The sequence below is a fragment of the Mustela erminea genome, chromosome 13 (assembly GCF_009829155.1).
Source record: "Mustela erminea isolate mMusErm1 chromosome 13, mMusErm1.Pri, whole genome shotgun sequence".
NCBI lineage: Eukaryota > Metazoa > Chordata > Mammalia > Carnivora > Mustelidae > Mustela > Mustela erminea.
Genome location: NC_045626.1, coordinates 71,415,444 through 71,434,693, shown reverse-complemented (window position 1 = coordinate 71,434,693; position 19,250 = coordinate 71,415,444). Strand labels below are relative to the sequence as shown.

Genomic DNA, 19,250 nt, shown 5'->3' with positions numbered 1-19,250 from the left:
TTTTTCCAAGCATGTTCAGTTTACTTGACTATCTGGGGGAAAACAATTTTACACTGAATTAAGCCCTGATATTACATAGGCATATGCAACTGTATATGAATCATTTAAATGATGGTGACAACAGTAATGCCAATAATAACAGTAGCACCATGGTTGAATTCTTATTGTGTCTCAGGCACTGTGCTAAGGATACACTGTATATGAACTCGTTTAATCCTTACAACAATAAACAAAGTAGTTACTATTACAATCCCTTACAGAATTATCTACTCAGATATTTATGTTTCCACATTCTTTTTACTTTTTATTTACCTGCTATTAAGGTTTCACAATCCCTTACACAATGCTGATGGTATAACTTGGTGCAACTACTATGGAAAGCTGGTAAACATCTAATAAATCTAAACATATACATGACCCAATGCCTAACAGATACACGTGCTGATGTTTCCCAAAAGATACATACAAGAATGTTTATTAGTAGCTTTTTCATAACAGCCAAAAACTGGAAACAGCTCTCCTGTCCATCACACTTAGAAGAGTTTAGATAATTTTCACGATCACATGGTAATAAGTGGCAGGGCCAAAGTTCAAGTTTGTCTCTAACCTAAGTTCACACTCTCAACTACACTGCACTATACTTGAAAGAAAGAAATTACCTACTTATGGCAGCAACTCCAGGCTATACTCATATGTCCAAGCAGTAAACACTCTCTCCTCTTCACTTGGTGGAGAGTACATGTTAGTGTGGGAAGTTCTGCAAGGGTCCAGGCAAATGATGGCACAGAGGAAGGCACAGGCCAGCAAAAGGACTGCCAGAAAAAAGAGAACCCAGTAACAAGCCAAACATGAGATTTAGGTGGCTTGGACAACAGGACAAACAGGAAATGCAGACATAGGCACAGACTGAGGGCTAAGTTAGGCATACAGAATTGAAGGTGGGTGTCCAGGAGGCAACTGGATAAAGAAATATGATGCCCAGGAGAGAAATAAGACTGATGAAAAAAACTTCAGAGTCATCAGCATATTTGCATATCAGATTCCCTGAATAGAGAACAACATTGCTAATACAACATAATTTATGCGTTCTTCTGACAATTAATATTGGCTCATAGGAAGGTCTCTGTGGGCACCTGAAATTAATTTTCAAACCATTAAAGCAGATAGAAGGTTAGTTAGAATGAAAAATTCCTGTGGAGAAGGTATCACCTCCCCTACTAAGTATGATGGTGACTGTATAGCAGAAAAACATATTGTTTTTTAAGGTAAGTGGACAAAGTGGTTCCAGGCTGCTATGTCACTCTTTGGGAAAATATTAAAATGTACTATAGCCAAAGATGTGAAATGCAGAATGAGGTAGCTTGTTATTCTTATAGTCACAGCATTCACAGTGGTTAGCTTTTGTTTCAAAAGGCAGTTTCCTATTATTTTATCTCAATATCAAAATAATGTAAAAGGGAAACCAAGGCACAGTTTGAGGTCACAGATAAAATATGAGAATAGGGTAGTCATAAAAAGTACATTCTCTGAACTTTTTGTAATCAAGAGGAAGAGTGATACTTTTGGGGGGACTTTTCAAAGTTCTAACGGTGTAATAATTAAGAGGTAAAAAAGTAGGGATATAACACATGGATACAAATGCACAACACTATCATTATTTGCAAAAAATTCCCATTACAAGAAAATTAATTAGGAATCAACAAAAAATTATGAGCTATAAGAGAATTTTCATATGGGCAAAACATGTAAAACAAACACCCTTCCTATATGCCATCAATACTCCCCTCAAAGTTTCCGACCCTAAAAGGCATAAAAAGTGAAATTCAAGCACAGATCAGGCTCCTGAATAGAAGACTGACTACTGAAAAGACATCAATTTATCTATAATTATATGTAAATTCCAACAAAAATACCAATGGAAGAGTCTCCAAAATTTGACAAAATGATTTTAAAATGTATTTGGGGGTAGTAAGGGGAGAAAGGATATTGTAGACATTTTTTAAAAAGAATAATGTTATGAAACTTGTAGCAGATGTAAAATGCATAATGAAGCAACAATAAGCAAAAATTTGTTTTTGAGCACAAACTGTCCAACAGCTCACTGGGCTGAAAGAGTTAGGCCCAGGATCAAATCAACACAAAATAACCAACATAAAAAAATAAAATAAAATAAAACGTAAAATAACCAACATCACAATAGAAAAAGACAGCATGAGTATTAAAGCTCTTTATGAAAAACATTTTTTAAAATAGTCAGCCCTAGGGTGCCTGGGTAGCTCAGTTGGTTAAGTACCCACTTCTTGATTTCGGCTCAGGATCATGAGATCAAGCCCTGCAGGGGGCACTTCGCTCAGTGTGGAGTCCGCTTGAGATACTCTCTCTCCCTCTTCCTCTGCCCCTTCCCCACCTCTCTCTCTAACAAATAAATCTTAGGGGGAAAAAAAAGTAGCCTCAATAGCAGTCAAATGCAGTGTAAAACAGTAAGATATCACATTTTTTTACTCATCAATTTGACTTTTTAATTTATTTACTCTTTAGTAATGCCTTGTGTTGGCCAGTTCAGGGAAATGGAACTTCTGATAGATTGCTGGTAGGACTAAAAACAGATACAGCCTTCCCAAGAGCTATTTAGCAGTAAGTATCAGAAGCCATAATATGTTTTTCCCAAGAAGCCCACTTTTAATAATTTAGCTAAAGGAAATGATGGGAGATATGTTCAAAGATGTATTTACAAAGATGTTTTTCCAGATTCATAATACCAAAGCTTCTGAAACAAACTAAATGTATTACAGTAAGGGTATAGATGAAATGATTTGTGACCAAATCATAAGACTTTCAGGAGAACATTTAATAAAATACAGAAATGTATAAAAATTAAGTGAAAAAATATTAATGAAAAAACAAGGTATAAACGTTATCACAGGAGGATTTCAATTTTTGTTTGGATAGGTCTAAACAATAATTATGTATATATATGAAAATCTAAGGCTTATGGTTGGTTATTTTCATGAGTTTTTTATATAATTGGATAAAACTAATAAATATTACCTTTTAAAACAGCTACGCTTATGAGCATAACGAATAGGATGGCAGAAAATAGTATCTGATCTTTGCTAATGGTATGAACTATCTCATCCCTCACAAGTGATATAAGGGATCACCTGACTGATATGTTAACCAGATCTGAGAAGCCTGCATGCCAATTTCTACATCACAGTCAGGGGCCAACATGAGTTCCACCTGTTTCACAAAGCACCCACAAGTCTATACCAGTCTCTCTCTCTGCTGGTATTCGAGCATCTTGGCAGTGATTAATTATTTATTTATTTCTCGAGCATTGTTTTGATATTTTTGTTATCTTAAAGTCTGTCTCAAAGATAACATAAGCCCCTCACGGGGAGTAACCCCACCCCTACTGCCTAGACCCAGAACCCTCAGCACAGTGCTGTGTACATGTTAGATACATCGCAAGCAGATATCACACTTAACTGAATCATATCACAGAAGACTGGCCAACCAAAACTTTGAAACTGAATGAAATATATATGATTGCAATAGTTCTCCTTAGGCATTTTTATGTTCCTTTAAGTTCTGGACCAATATCAACTCTAGTCTTAACAGCTACTGGCTGGTTTCAGGGATGTGGGAATAAAGATTTCCAGCTAAATGCAGAAAGACAAGTAGCAGCACTCAAATACAACATTAAAAATTAAGAAAAAAGGTAAGAAAATGACATTACATTCTCAAGAAAATGAAGAGTACCCTATGATTCCAGAGGCAAATACAACAGAAGAGACACAGTGAGAGTCAAGAGAAATTCTATAGGTCAGTCTAGAAATCAGATAAATATGCCAACACAGAGCAGGAGCATGGGCTAGACAGAACTTCCCAAAAGAAGGCTTCTGTGGTGGCCAACCTATGGCTAACCAATAAGCAGAGTGGGCAACAGGGAAAGTGGAAGAGCCAGAAGAGAATTGTAAAAATTATTCAAGTTTTGATAATGAGAAAATTTGAAAAGAAAATTAATGGGGAAAAAAAAAAGAAAATTAATGGGATTTTTCAACTTGGAAAAGGAGAAGCCATAGGCCATTAATTACAGGAGCTGAACATTCTCTATCTAGTCCCAGAGGGCTAAAATCAGTCTTACTTATACATAAGGAAGGTTTCCCAATAGGCAGACTTGTGAACTACTGTAGTAGTGGTTAACCAGAGGCCAAAAGAGGGGGAAACAGGGTGTCTGTAGCCAAGTGGAAATTCCAAGAAGGGAATATTTGGGGAGGGAATTGGTTCCAATGCAATCTCAAGGTCCCCTCCATCCTTATAACCAGTGATTTCTTAATAACGTATTGTACTTCAAAGGTTTATAAAACCCAGAAAACACAGGCTAAAGAAAATTACAATATTAAGAATAAGGAAGGCAGAAAACTTTCACTTCTCCTTTTTTTTTTTTCACTTCTCCTTTTTAATACCTATGATAATCTTATATCCTAATTACAAGTCTTTCTACCCCATCCAGTAACTGGGCTAATACATATGCATCCCAAAGGTCAGGAAAATACAATATAAATGCAGCTTTTGAAATACTTAGAGCCATCCCAGCCTTCACTAAATGGCCCTATCTAGACAACTAAGCTGTTTTAGTTCTTAAACCTGGTTCTCACTTAATGCCATCAGCTTTTCTGTGTCTAGAAGTCTGATCCCTCTTTTCAATCTCTTAACATCAAGAAGTCAGATCATCTGGCTTATAAGAATTGTTTGTAAACTAAGAGTAAATAGGCAAAGAGAAAAGTAGTTAGGTAACTCTCTTGAAAATATTATCACCTAAAGTCAATCTCTCTCGAATGATACATTTTAGTAGCTTTCAAAGGCTTTTTTTCTGACACCCACAAATGAGAGAGACTTTATGGAAGTCTCTCACCTTCCCAAGAGGAGAGTACAGCACACTATTAAAACAAAGGCTTTTTTCTTCCCCAGTCCCCTCCTAGTGGATGACCATGTTCTAGAGACTCAAAGATGCTAGGTCATTTAAATAATAAAAATAATCTCTATAATATTCCACAGTGAAATGCTAAGATGTAACTAAATGTATTTCCCAATACATAGATTGATTCATAAATTTGTTGTTGCCTCTATTACCCGTCTCTTCCTTATTAATAAAATGTATTAGAAGCTACCATTTATGGAATTCCAAGCACCATTCTAGGTATTTTACATATACATTATTTATAATCCTATCATAATTGTGTAAGGAAGAAATATAATCATTATTTTCTAAGAAAGAAAACAGAGGCAAAGAGGAGCTAAGTAATAATTTCCCTAAGATTCCAGAGCCAGAAAGTACTAGAGCAGGGATTCCAGTCTGGGTCTATTTTATTCCAAAATCCACCCTCTCTCCACTTTGCAAGCACTTTCTCATGCTGTATCTACCGGATATCAGCTCTCTGAGAATATTACATTCCATTTCTCTAATAAAGATAGGATAATATTCTTCATCATTGTAATTCAGGTCTCTCAATCACACTTAATATGCTTCTACCACCTGAGTTTAAAATCCGCCAAAGAAATAAAATGAAGAGTTTGCAGTACTAATACTCCATCTCAAATAAAGCAAATGGGTGCTTCTTTAATTTAATGGATATATCATGAAGATACCATTTTTTGTTAATTTTACATGGGTTTCCTCCTTTCATATTTGAATAGAATAAGAGTCATGCATCCGAATAATGCAAGCTGTTAAGATCCTGAGGTCAGGGACCAAAGTCTTACTCAATTCGATAGGCCCAAGGTGCATATGTGGTAGACATTCTACACCTGATTGTCATTAAAGATAGAGGCAATGATTATCAACCTCTAAAAGTAGTATTTTACGATATGTAAAACATTCGGAACAGCAATAAAGACTCCATGTTTCAAAAAACGTGTTTTTGGTCTGCAGGTAAACTTCCTACCTCTCGATCCTTGAGTTTCATAGCAAGCACCAACTGATGCCTGTGGTTAGTGAGAGCCTCCCGATAATTTCCTTTGGAGAAGAATGCAGAGCCCAGATTTCCATGAGCTCGGCATTCTCCTGTCTGGTCACCTAAAGGGGATTTAAAAAAAAGATAAAATTTCTCTAAGTTAGAGTGTTAATTGTAATTTATAATGCCCATCTTAATTTAAGAACCACAGATTTACTAGCTAAGATTTCATTTGCCTTCTTTTAGAAAAGTATTTTCTTTTTCTACAAGACTCAGTGTAGTAAGTTATGGTCCTAGAACTTAAAGCTCTGGACAATAACTGTTGTTATAACATTAACTACATTTGGGGACATAGGTATCCTGGAAATGAGAGGTTAAAGACCTTGACACAAACAAGCTGCTATGAGTCACCTCAATGCTCTGCTAAATGACCTCAGATTCTGAACAACCATCAGCATGTTGATTCAGTCATTTAACTAAACCCACTATGACATGTTGCTTCTTTACAACGGTGCTGATGATAGATCGACTATACTCTTCTCTTCCTGCAGTGCTGCAAGTCACTGAATAATCACTGTAACAACGATCATAATCATAAACCACACTTATTTTACAGCTGAGGAAATGCTAGAACCAAGAGGTGAGGCAACTTGCAGAAGGTCATATGGCTAGTAAGTGGCAGAATGGGGATTCTAAATTCAGCCTTCTGGCTCCACAGGCCACACTCAACCACTGCACTATACTGTTACTTCTGACAAAATGCTGATGCATTCTAAGATAGACAAAAATTAAAATTAAGATGAAGGATTCACCCATCAATACTATCACTTGGGATATTAAATCTGTTAGCCAAAATCTCTGAAGAGGGCAATGAATATGTTAATATGTTAATATGTTAATCCACAGAACTCGGCCTTTTGTTATAAGAAAAGCCCTGAAGCCCTAAGTGCTGTAAAACAGAGAACATTCTAGAGACACACTCACTTTTCATTGCATATGTTATTCCCATCCATGTGAGGCTAATCAGCTTTATTTCCTTTCTGTATTGAAATAAAAGACAGAAGCAACCCTACCTAAGGTCTTGGCTACATCCAAGTCCTGCTGCATGTATCCAGTACTCTTCTCCGTGTTTCCGAGAGACCAGTAAGCACTGCTCAGGGCAGAGAAAACAGAACCTCTCAGTTTGAGGCTGCAGGTGCCAATCTTGAGAGCAGCTTCTAAGACAACCACAGAGGCCCCATGATGGCCAGCTGTCAGGAGTTCCTGCCCAACCACAGACACGACCACAAAGGGGCTCTTGTCCAGTTTCATTTTCTGAAGCTGCTGATAAGTGGGCTCGAGGGAGTCTGGGGAGAAAAGAAAAAGGAAACAAGAGAATGTAGGATGATATACAAAACAATCTTTTGTAATATGCTCTAGAAACAAATGTGTATCGTACCTCTTTATGGGGCATTTCAAGTACAAACTCTTCAGCCCTTAATCTAGCACCACCCCGAGTGTCCACTTATCCATATGACCCCGTAATCTCAGCCTCCGTCTGGTAGGTAGTCTCCTTCTTCACACTGCACCTGCGTAAGCCACACCCACCTTCTCTTCTGGTCTTTCTTTAACTTTAGCATGCCATTTCCCCCAAACAGTTTTTCTTCCTCCATCCTGCTGTTTTCTCAAAATCTTATAAACACAACCCTTAAGTTTGGACTCCACCATATGGTATTCCCAGGCCCTCCAGCCCACCTGACTCTTCATATCTAAACTTTGGCTGCATTTTTATAATAGGTATTGCTGTTCTACCCTTAACTATTTTAGAATTGTTCCATGTATGTTAATTTTTAAGGCATTTCCCCAGCTAAATGCGAACACTGCTATAGAGTGTTTAATGCTTTATAATAATGCCATAGCAATTGGCACAATGTGGACACTAAATCGAAAGCTTCCTGTTGCAACACAGGTGATAGTCCCTAATACATCTGGAGTTCAATAAACGTTTGTGCAATCTGAATCTGAATGACTGATTAACAGAACTCCATCTACCTTTTCCCTGGAAGATGAACTCAAAGACACTCTCTCAACAAAATCCCCATCATCCTCACTGCAACCCAGCATCCGCTGCTTCTTCTAAGACCAGTATGACCAAATAAAAAAGTATTACCAGCTTTTGTTGGGGTGACAAATGAAAGCATAAAAGAAAAAAATCACCTGAATGTATTAAGGTAAGACAGAAGACAAAATTAAGGTTGATCTCATTTTATTTTCATGTGGTATCTGGAAAGGACATGGACTAGGGCTCTGAAAGCCACAAAGAGATTCTTTCCACTTGAGTCTTAGAGGATGACCTCTAAGTGCCTTCTCCCCCCTTCCCCCATTTTTTTTTTAAAGACAATCGCAGAGCCACTGGCTATAACCCTATAATGACGTGGCACTTACAACACATTTGTTAGCTTTCATGAAAAACTATTTCACATTAGGTGTTCCCCTGTACATATGTTAAAAAAAAAACTATTAAAACCCTGGTCTCTTTAAATCTTGAATATCTCAGCCAACGGTACTGCATTAAAATGTAATTTTTACAATTTATGGCTTTGAATTTCAACTCCACACTGAGGAGCTCTCATCTGAATCAACATTACCACAGAAACCTCGAAACCTACTGATGCCTAAAGCATTTTTCCCCCTTCAATCAGATTACTAAATAGAGAACAAAGAACATTTTTACACCTGTCAAGATGCAAGTGTGAGTAGTACCAGTAAACACTAGCTGACCAATAGGGTTAAATACAGGCAAAAGAACCCAGGAATTACTAGAATAGAAAATAGTACCATACTGAAATCAATGTGAGCAGAATTTGGTGGTACCCACTGATGGGTCTGGGAGTCAATGATGATCTTACTAGCATCCCACCAGCCAATTAGCAGAAGCAAAAATAACAGAATTTTGAAGCCAAAAAGACCTTGAAAATACCCATCTTAGCAATGATGCCTCTAAGTTCTGAAGTGATTTACCTAAGTTCAGACAGCTTAGAACAGAGCCAAGACCAGAACCCCCTGCAGGGCTCTAAGGCCAGGCTCTCTGATGCCATACCAGGCAAAAATTTCAGTTATTGGCAAAAGAAACCAATCTTGGCTGGTTTTAAGTAGAAAAGAAATGCACTGAAGAGCTATTGCCAAGGGCAAAAAAGCAGGCCTCCAGACCCACAGTCAAAATTGTGCCACAAAAACTCTGTAGTGAAAGCAACATGACCATCAAAACTAAACCCAGGACACCTCAGCTTCCAATGCTGCCTCCGCCACCACTGAATGCCACCTTTAGAAAACAGATGTCACAACTGCCAACCAACACCATCCGAACAAACTCTGTGCTAACCTTTCTTCTTTGAACCTTTAGCTCCTAACTCAGAGGTGGCTCTTAGCTGCAAAGGAGGATGGGAACATTAGGATCTGATGATTTCAGCTTTTACAGTGGAAGGCAGGGGGCAGAAGTAGAAAAGGGAATTCCCAAAACACGGGAAGAGCGTTCAGACACAGAGAGACCAAAATGACTACTTGTCAACAAAGATACCGTGCTTCAGCTGGTGATTTTTTTTTTTAACCACAGCAATCATAGCCAAAAAAGGAGCCTTCTAACTGAACTCTAAAACTGTATCATGTTAGAAAGAAAAGAAAACATTGCCATAATTAAAGGACTAAGGGAAATACCTGGAAGATGACCCCTGCCAAAAAAGGAAAGAAAGAAAGAAATCTTCAATTGTACAAATTTACACTAAATAAAAACACAGTTGAAGGAACAAGAGGTAAAAGAACAAATTTCCATTTGCAGTACATTGGAAAGAGACTATAAATACATTAACAGACAAAATAAATGTAAGCTCATATACATACATGTCATAAGAGTTTGGAAAAGGGAGTGATTATTAAGGGTAATCAGAAAGCCTCAAGGAAACATAACTTGATTTCTTGGAGAAAGGGTAGGTAGGACTTGGACAAGTCTTTGGTGTTTTTTTTTCCCTGTGAGAGTAGAGGGTATTTTAGGCAGATTTGTCCTAAACAAAGGTGCCAGGAGAAGATAGGCACATGGAATGACAGAGAATGAAGAACAGGCCAGCCTGAAGGGACCAGAGACTATTATAGGAAAGGAAGCAGATGTGGAATAATGGGCGGAAATACTCAGCTAAGGAAAAAGAGACGTAGATTTCAAAGCCACACAGCTTCTACCTCCTTACTTTGTCAGGTATAGATTGTGACTCTGGTAGTGGTTATATAAATCTATAATGTTATAGATATTCCTATGTCTATATATACTTGTGGACACATTCACGTAAACATATACGTATGTACATACATGGATGTACATCTATGTGCACAGATATGTATGTGCACAGATATATACATAAAAGTCCATTTCACTTTCTGTATATTTAAATTTTTAATATCAAATTTCTCTGCTCTGGCCTGTAATTATGTCTCATTGGCCCACACTCTTTAGTCGGAAGCTCTGGTTAGCAGGTATACATGCTTTTGATAAATAAAAGTGGTAGAACAAGGGGGTTTTTTTTGATGTTAAAAAAATAGGCTAGATTAGCTATCTCTGAGATTCTTTCCAACTCTACTTTTCTATTGCTCTAATTCCTATTCTAGAGTAAACATAGGCTATTAGCAAGGAGACAAACTTTGTGATTTTATCAGGCTAGGTGGAACAGATTTATCAGCCTGTAGCCATTAAGATGTTTTCCTTCTAGAAACCATGCATGATATATGAAATAGCCTATGTTAAACCAACTACGTAAAAATGTAGAGGGCCTCTGCAACGTTCACTGAATACCACTTATGTGCGTTCAAAATGCATAGGCTTTAAGATTTTAAGATGAACGAAATCACATTTCTTGACATTTGAAGAGCTTGTAGGAACATAGTAGAGACTATTAATAAACAATCTCACTCAGTGAATAGATACACTATATTTCATCAGTTCTGAGACACACATTTATTCATATATTAATATCACTGGATTTGGGATTTAATATCTCTAAACATGATGGTGCCTCACAGTGATCTGTCACTTCTATGTCTAAATAGGTCCAATAGAGCTCTTTCAGTTTATATAAAATAAAAAGTTAAATCGCAAGAAAGAATTATGTCATCATTCAAACATCAAGGTAATTAACACTTTCACAGATTTCAATTTGTCTATGGCACTATGAAGACCCAGAGACTTCCAATTACCCTTATAACATTTCCATATATCGATGATTATAAAAACCTGGTGATAACACTACCAGTCACTCTAGGATACATCACTAAAATATAGTACTGCACTGCAAATCCAGGAGACTGACGGAAACCATTCTGAAATAAATCTCCAAAACAATGATCCAAAGAGAGAATAGCAAGTAATGAAAGATAAGAAAGTAAGCAAAGTATTATGAATGTAAACTACTCCCAAAACCCCAAATTTAGAGGAGAGGTTCATAACATTCTGTTAATTTTAATGGTCACCTTTTATTAGGGTGATTCCTTAAAGAGGCAACTAAATTAAAAACCACTCGGCTGTCACGAAAGGACAACTTTTGTATGATTCCACATATAGAAGGTACCTAGAGGGGCGCCTGGGTGGCTCAGTGGGTTAAGCCTCTGCCTTCGGCTCAGGTCATGATCTCAGGGTCCTGGGATCAAGCCCCGCATCGGGCTCTCTGCTCAGCAGGGAGCCTGCTTCTTCCCACTCTCTCTGCCTGCCTCTCTGCCTACTTGTGATCTCTCTCTATCAAATAAATAAATAAAATATTTATTTTAAAAAAAATTCTCTTCCTCTCTCTCTCTGCACCGCACCCCCCATGCATGCGCTTTCTAAAAAAAAAAAAAAAAGAAGGTACCTAGAGTAGTTAAATTCACAGAGACAGAAAATGGCATGGTAGTTGCCATGAGCTGGGTGGGGGTGGGGGGGAATAGGGAGTTATTATTTATTTTAAAGGTTTCATTTATTTATTTGAGAGAGAGAGAAATTTATTATTTATTTGAGAGAGAGAGAAAGAGAGAGATAACAAGTAGGCAGAGGGGGAGGGAGAAGCAGGCTCCCCGCTGAGCAGAAAGCCTGATGAGGGGCTCAATCCCAGGACCCTGAGATCATGACCTGAGCCAAAGGCAGTCACTTAACCCACTGAGCCACCCAGTCATCCCAGGGAGTTATTATTTAATGGGGACAGGGTATCAATTTGGAAAGAAGATAAAGTTCTGGAGATGGATTGTGGTGATGGTTGCACAAACCCTGTAGATGGATGTAATGCCACTGAATTATAAAATTAAAACTGCTTAAAATGGTCAATTTTATGTTACACATATTTTACCACAATTAGAAAACTTTTGATTGATACAAAAAGTAAAACTGAACCCTCCTAAAAAAAAAAAAAAAAAAAAAGGAGGAAAAGAAAAGAAAAACAACTGACGCTTATTAGTGCTTTGTCTAAGCCATTTCACATTTTCCCAGGTTTATTCCAAAAGGATTCAAAGGCCTTCTATAGAAATAAAAGTAGAAAATACAGAAGTCAGAATGTCAGAATGAATAGAAAGTAAGGATAAGACAAAAAAAAAACAAAAAACAAAAAACAAAAAACAAAAAAAACCTCAGCATACAGACAGGCAGCCTCTAAGCCCCGGCCCATTTCCTAAAGGTGGCCAGGACATTTCAGGCTCTACACTTCACAGAAGATGAAGCAAAAGGATAAAGAGCACATCTAAAATTCCCAGACCATTTAAAAAATAATAATAATAATACACCACCACTCAGGAGAAATGCAGCTTTTCCTGGCACTGGGGGCTGACACAAGAGGCCCCCCTGGGCGGTGCGGCGTTCCTCCCATACCCAGACCTCCGTGCCCATCATAAATACAAGAGCAGATTAACACGGCTGTTCCGTGCACTCCTCAGGGAGAAGTGCATCACACTGAGGCGGGGAAGGTGGCTGGCAAGAGCCTGCTTATACCTTCTAGTGGCAGATTCACAAAACAGTACTAGGAGGTATATCTTGTCATTTCCCTCTTAACAGGTGAGGACTGAGGCATAGAGAAGGGAAGCAACCTGACTCAGTCGATGCAACAGCAAATGGCAGCCCTGGGATTAGATTCCCATCTTCTCCTAACAGAGCATTTCAGAACTAGGCCTCCTGTGAAGTGACGGCCACCTAAAAGAAAATCAAAGGGAAAGTATTCTCTGAGGGTGGGTGGCAATTAGGCAAATGAAAGGTGAGCCTCAACTTGACCCTGAGAGAAAAGCTTATCCATTCCAGAGCCATTTTCCACAAGCACTCCATAAAATTAGCTTCCCTGGATCCTCTGGAGCTGCTAGAAACACCACGGCAGGTGATAGCCCGTAAATGTAATAGTCTAGATTACCGAATTAACGGGAGGAGAGAAAATATACACAAGAGAACCCTCAGCGAGAAGCAGCCCTGGCGTCTTTAGAGGAACAAATAAAGGTAAACTCAATCTCACTTTGTAATTATACTACTGAATTTGGTTGGCAGTAGTACTATGCTCTACCATGCAAATTTGCATAAACATTTACAAGATACAATGAGCTGAAACTGCTCAAAGGCTACCTGAAAAGGAGAAATGGAAAAATAGGCAAAGGATAACTTGAGAGGTCAGGAAAAAGCATATCATTTTATATTTATACTTATTTTTATATTTTCATTAACGATTTAAGGAAATACAGTATGTATAAGGATGTAAATATATTCACAGGAGAAGTAGTTTAACTGTTATCTTGGTTGGTGAACATGAGTGAAACCATTAAGTAATGATTCAATAAAGTAAAATGGACTTAATCCAGTTAGCAGTATAAGCAACAATATAAAAAATATAGTAAAAAAAATCAAGTAAGTTTCAACATGGATAAATATAACATTTATTTGGGATCAAGGACATATTGATGTGGATCAGCCCTATCTTCAAAAAAAAAAAAATGAAATCCTGTGCTCACTTCAGCAGCACATATATTAAAAAAAAAAAAAAAAGAAAAAGAAAAAGAAATCCTGACACTACTCCAAAAGGCCAAACCACAGGGATACTGTGCACATCACTGGAGCTTTGTTTCTTTATCGAAGTACTCAGACTAGGGAGCTTCCTCTGTGACATTTAAGAATTACAAAACAAAAACAACTGATACGGGGCACCTGGGTGGCTCAGTGGGTTAAAGCCTCTGCCTTTGGCTCAGGTCATGGTCCCAGGGTTCTAGAATCGAGCCCCACATCGGGCTCCCTGCTCAGCGGGGAGCCTGCTTCCCCTTCTCTCTCTCTGCCCGCCTCTCTGCCTAATTGTGATCTCTGCCTGTCAAATAAATAAATAAAATCTTAAAAAAAAAAAAAAACAACTAATACAACAACAGATCAGACCTCTATGTAAAGTGACCCAAACTGCACAGCTATGTAACAACAGCACAAACTGACTGGCGTGAAGCTAAAATAAACAGTGGGTAAAAAATGGGCAGCAAATGATGACAGATTTTGTGAATTACAACCATATGACAAAAAGAGAGGTCATTAAGATGTGAGATGATGCCCAGAACAACACCGTGCAAAGCAACAACAGCCTCTATAAAATGTTGATAAGAGAAAGCCACCTGGAATAGACACGGTAGTAAAGGCAATGCTAAAAATAAATGAGATAAATCAAATTGCCTTAAGGGAAGAGGAGAAAATACTGAAGCGCTCCAGGCACCTGTAAGATGCAGCTTTCTCCGGGGTCAGCCTTAGGTCACTCAGTATAAGATGGGAAAGAACATGGCACAGAACACCCTAAGGGGGACGGCAGCACTGAGTGATTTCTCACAGGGCAGGGAAGATTTCCTTACATTTATCTAAACAAATTGTTGCAAAGGCAAAATGGTAAGTATGATTCTGCTGATCTCAACACATTCACTCCAGTATTCTAAGGCAGCAGCAGAAGCACCTCAGAATAAGGAAGTGGTATCTTCATAAACTAAATAAAAAAATGTTCCAGGTAAACTGCTTGCAGAAGGGTATATGAAGAGAATCAGAAAATGCCAGAAAATGGCAAGGAGAGACATTGATTTTTTGTTGTTGTTGTCCACTTCCCCCTGCAAGCCCTGGAGCTCCAAAGCGCATCTGCTCTAAGTCAGAGTTTATTAACAGCAGGTCCCCCAGTGGGAGAAGCCATTAGGTTCCTACAAGCAGACTCAGCTTTGTGTGGGGTTATAAAATCACATGAGGAGAGATTTCCTTATCTCTTTTTTTCTAAAACATGCAACCTTCCACTTCCAGGAAAACACTTTTATAAGCTATGAATCACCCAGAGACTATATGAGTCCCATTTAGTTCATCAGACTTTTACTTAGCATTTATTATGAGCCAAGTACTGTACTAGCTGATATATTAATACTATATCATGCCACAAATATTTTCAAAACTAGATAAAATATCTAATGACACTGCTATTAAAATTTTTAGGTTCATTCAAAAACATGCCATTTCAGAGATAAAACAGAGTTCTGTCTGACATAATCTAATTAATATGGAACATTATTAGCTGTCTACTGTTTGACGTCAATCTGCCTTAGTGTCTCGGTCACTGCAAAGATGGTACCTGGTGTATCCTTTCAGCCCAATCTGTCTAAGGACTGCTGCAAAAATCAATGTTCCTCGAAGGGAAGCCAATCGGTTTTGGGCCTTAGAATGCCTCCAACCTCCAGTACTATTTTCAATCCATTGTTCTTCCAGAATATCAATTGGTATAAAACAGAAGTAAGAGCAGGAGAAAACCATGTAAACTCCTGTCTATCTTTTCTCTTTCCTTTTAATTCAACATAATCTTTTCATGTTCCTCTGAAAAATGTTAGACACAGCTTACAGTTAGATCCATACTTCCTTTTATGAAATATTAGAATGTCTAATATCGTCTCTTATTTGATTATTTCTAGATGGCATATCAGTCTAACTGAGTCAATCAACTTACCTCTGGCGGTGTTTGATTTAGAGGTACAGAATCTTAGAACTATTTAAAAAAAAAAAGCATTCTTTAGATAATGCTGAAATCCAGAGAAGTTAATTCACTCACCCACAATCATATAGTTTATAAAAAAATTTAAAATAGAATCCCAGTCCATAATATTCTGGGCCAGTGGCCCTACCACCATCCCATTGCACCTCATTAACATCAGCTATCGACAGTGATTCTTGATCTTCCTTTGAGTAAAATATCCAATCTTGGCAAATTTGATAACCTATCAGTTTTCAGTGCCTGAGTCCAAGGTCTTCAACGGCTAGACATGTCCTGCTTTAAATTATTGTCAGACCAATACTTTCATCCTATTTACCTCTCATGGGAGATTTCATGGCAGCTTCTACCATCCCCACCAGAAGCTGTAGACTCTTGGGGTCTTGAGCCAGTCCAGAGGCAAAGGCTGCCAGGGCATCGGCATGACGTCCGAGGTACTGGAGGGCAACACCCTGTCGGAAGTATGCCTTGAAATAAAGAAAAGATAATGCATGTTATACTTATATACTATGCTCCAAGACTGATGGTGATTCTTTATTACAACAACTGGTCAGCATACCTAAGATGGAGGTTGCCTGGGTTCAAAATTCTAGTAAACAGTTCAAAATCAATTCTGATTTCTTCCAACATCCTAAAATGTGAGCATCCTTCTTTCAAAAAAATTTAAGACTTTCACTCTTTTCACTTCAAGAACACTTATTAATTCTACCACATCCTTTGGCATTTATTTACAAATTGCTTTTTTAATGATTTAAAAATATTTTTTATCCTACTTTTAACAACATAAACTCCTCAATGACAGTGTTTGGAGATTTTTATATATCTCACCAAAGTATCTGGTATGATACAAGATAAATGAAAGACACTCAAATTCCATTTATTTCACATTTTCCCCTTTTATATAATTAAAGGGAAATATCAGTGTTTGATGGTTATTAAGATAGTTTTAACAATGAGTACTAGAACATGGCTACATTTAATGTGGTGTTTCAGACATAGTATTTAAAAGTTGTTATCTGGGGCGCCTGGGTGGCTCAGTGGGTTAAGCCACTGCCTTCAGCTCAGGTCATGATCCCAGGCTCCTGGGATCGAGTCCCACATCGGGCTCTCTGCTAGGCAGGGAGCCTGCTTCTTCCTCTCTCTCTTTCAGCCTGCCTCTCTGCCTACTTGTGATCTCTGTCTGTCAAATAAATAAATAAAATCTTTAAAAAAAAAAAAAGTTGTTATCTAAAATATGTGTGCTTTGCTCAGAAACAAAATAAGATTATTGTCCTTTGTATTCTTTAATTGGATTAGTTTAAAAACAGTGTTATCAACTCTGATTAAAAGAAAACATCCTTCCTTCCAGCTAACTGCAGAAAGGGCCAGAAAGTAAAGTATTTAAATTTTAGTAAAGTCTTAAGACATGAGCAGAAAGAGCAAAAAGAAGTAAATGAATAAAATGTTACTAGCACATAACTAGCAAAGGACTTTGTAGCTGATTAAATGACACAGAAAAATGATAATTAATACACTCATTGCTTATATGACATCTTCTAAAATACGTGGCCTCCTGTTTCACTTAAATAATCTTATAATATTATATGTTTATAACACACATTTAACTTTTTAGTCCAATATACTTTGAAATTATCACAAATTGTATTCATGGGATCTAAATAAAGTTTCAAACAACTCCTAAAACTGCCACTCAATAAATTTAATACATAATTTCATAATTTTATATTATATACACTGAGAGAGAGCACTTTTCATGTATACAAAACATATGGACTTACCTTATCTTATTTCATTTTTATAACTCCCTGTTGAAGTAATTTAGGATGGGTAATACTATTAAGTGTTTCTCTTAAGAAACAATCCATAAACAGAATGAATACTCAATTATGGGCTATTCAGACTTCTATTAGTTTAAACTACCAGCAGCTGTTAAAACTCAGACCCTAGTAAGACAATAACCTGTAAATGCACTTTCATTACTAATTCATAAGATCACTTCCTTTCAATGGACTCAGCCACGGTTTTAATCTTTAATGTGTTTATAGACATTTGTCACTACTCTTTTCATGTCACATTTTAGGTGATTTCTATAATCCAAGAGGCAATATATACCACATTCCAAGTAAAAATAACTACAGTTTAGCTTTAATATAGCATTTCTAGAAAACATAAACTAAAAAAAGTGCATTTATTTATGTATACACATACATATGCCAAATATCTGTAAATTATTATTATTATTTATGGAGAGAGACAAAATGGCTGTAGGTTTTGATTTAAAGTATGTATTTTAAGAAACACAAAAATCTATTGTGGTAATTATTTCAATTATAATTACAATACATGGAAGTCAAATCATGCTATACATCCTCAACCAATACAGACAGTGCTGTTATTTCAATAAAATTGGGCAGAAAATACACACAAAAACCTTATAAGAGTCTCAATGAATTTGATATATTTTTTAAAGATTTTATTTATTTATTTGACAGGCAGAGATCACAAGTAGGCAGAGAGGCAGGCAGAGAGAGAGGGGGAAGCAGGCTTCCTGCTGAGCAAAGAGCCTGATGTGGGGCTCGATCCCAGGACCCCGAGATCATGACCTGAGCCGAAGGCAGAGGCTTAACCCACTGAGCCACCCAGGTGCCCCTGAATTTGATAATTTATTGTATATTTAAAACAAAACTTAATCATTCATTACTTCACTGAAAGAACAACTGCTTTCCATGTCTGACAATGAAATCACTGAAAAGTATGATTTAGCTATTCTGTCCAGGTAGGCAAAGTACAGTGTTAAATGCAAGTTAGGGTCACAGATTACACAGCAGTTACACAAGAAGAGTGTGCACATTTTGTTTTCTTAGGACACTCAGGAGATGAGATGAGAAAAAGTACAACTTGGTCATGCTGCCCACAATCCTAGCTTCCTTTTTTCAGAAGATTTTGAAAAGAGGTATAAGAGAGAAGGCTCAAAAGTTTCCCTTGGTCCTGCCTTATGCCCCTCTAGAACCCTAAGCTCAACTTTGTAAGATTTCCTCAATTAAAAATCTTAAGAGTTGTATCCCTGTCAAGACGAAGCATAATTAGATCAAACTTGACAAACCCCTGTGATCAAACTGTGATCAAACCCCTGTTCCAAACTCATAGATCGGGACTCCCCAACTTTTTCCATACAATATTCATTGCATGTACAGACAGCTGTTGAAAAAATATTAGCTATCTATATTAGTTATCTGTACTTTTGTGAGAGAAATGCCACTATGGAGTTGAACTGATGATGATAAAACAAGGA

At 37.4% G+C, this 19,250-nt stretch overlaps 1 protein-coding gene across 8 annotated transcripts in view; it reads right to left on the bottom strand.

The window, feature by feature from the left end:
* Window positions 1-19,250, bottom strand: part of TTC28 (tetratricopeptide repeat domain 28) — a 648,175-nt gene that overhangs the window by 281,142 nt on the left and 347,783 nt on the right. For 7 of the 8 annotated variants that reach the window (XM_032311632.1, XM_032311633.1, XM_032311635.1 and 4 more), the window contains 3 exons: window positions 16,278-16,425; window positions 7,031-7,303; window positions 5,949-6,079 (listed from right to left, as the gene is read on the bottom strand). In XM_032311632.1, the coding sequence (XP_032167523.1) occupies window positions 5,949-6,079; window positions 7,031-7,303; window positions 16,278-16,425 (552 nt within the window). Of the gene's footprint in view, window positions 1-5,948; window positions 6,080-7,030; window positions 7,304-16,277; window positions 16,426-19,250 lie in introns of those variants that run through there. The other variant, XM_032311639.1, reaches the window with a different exon arrangement.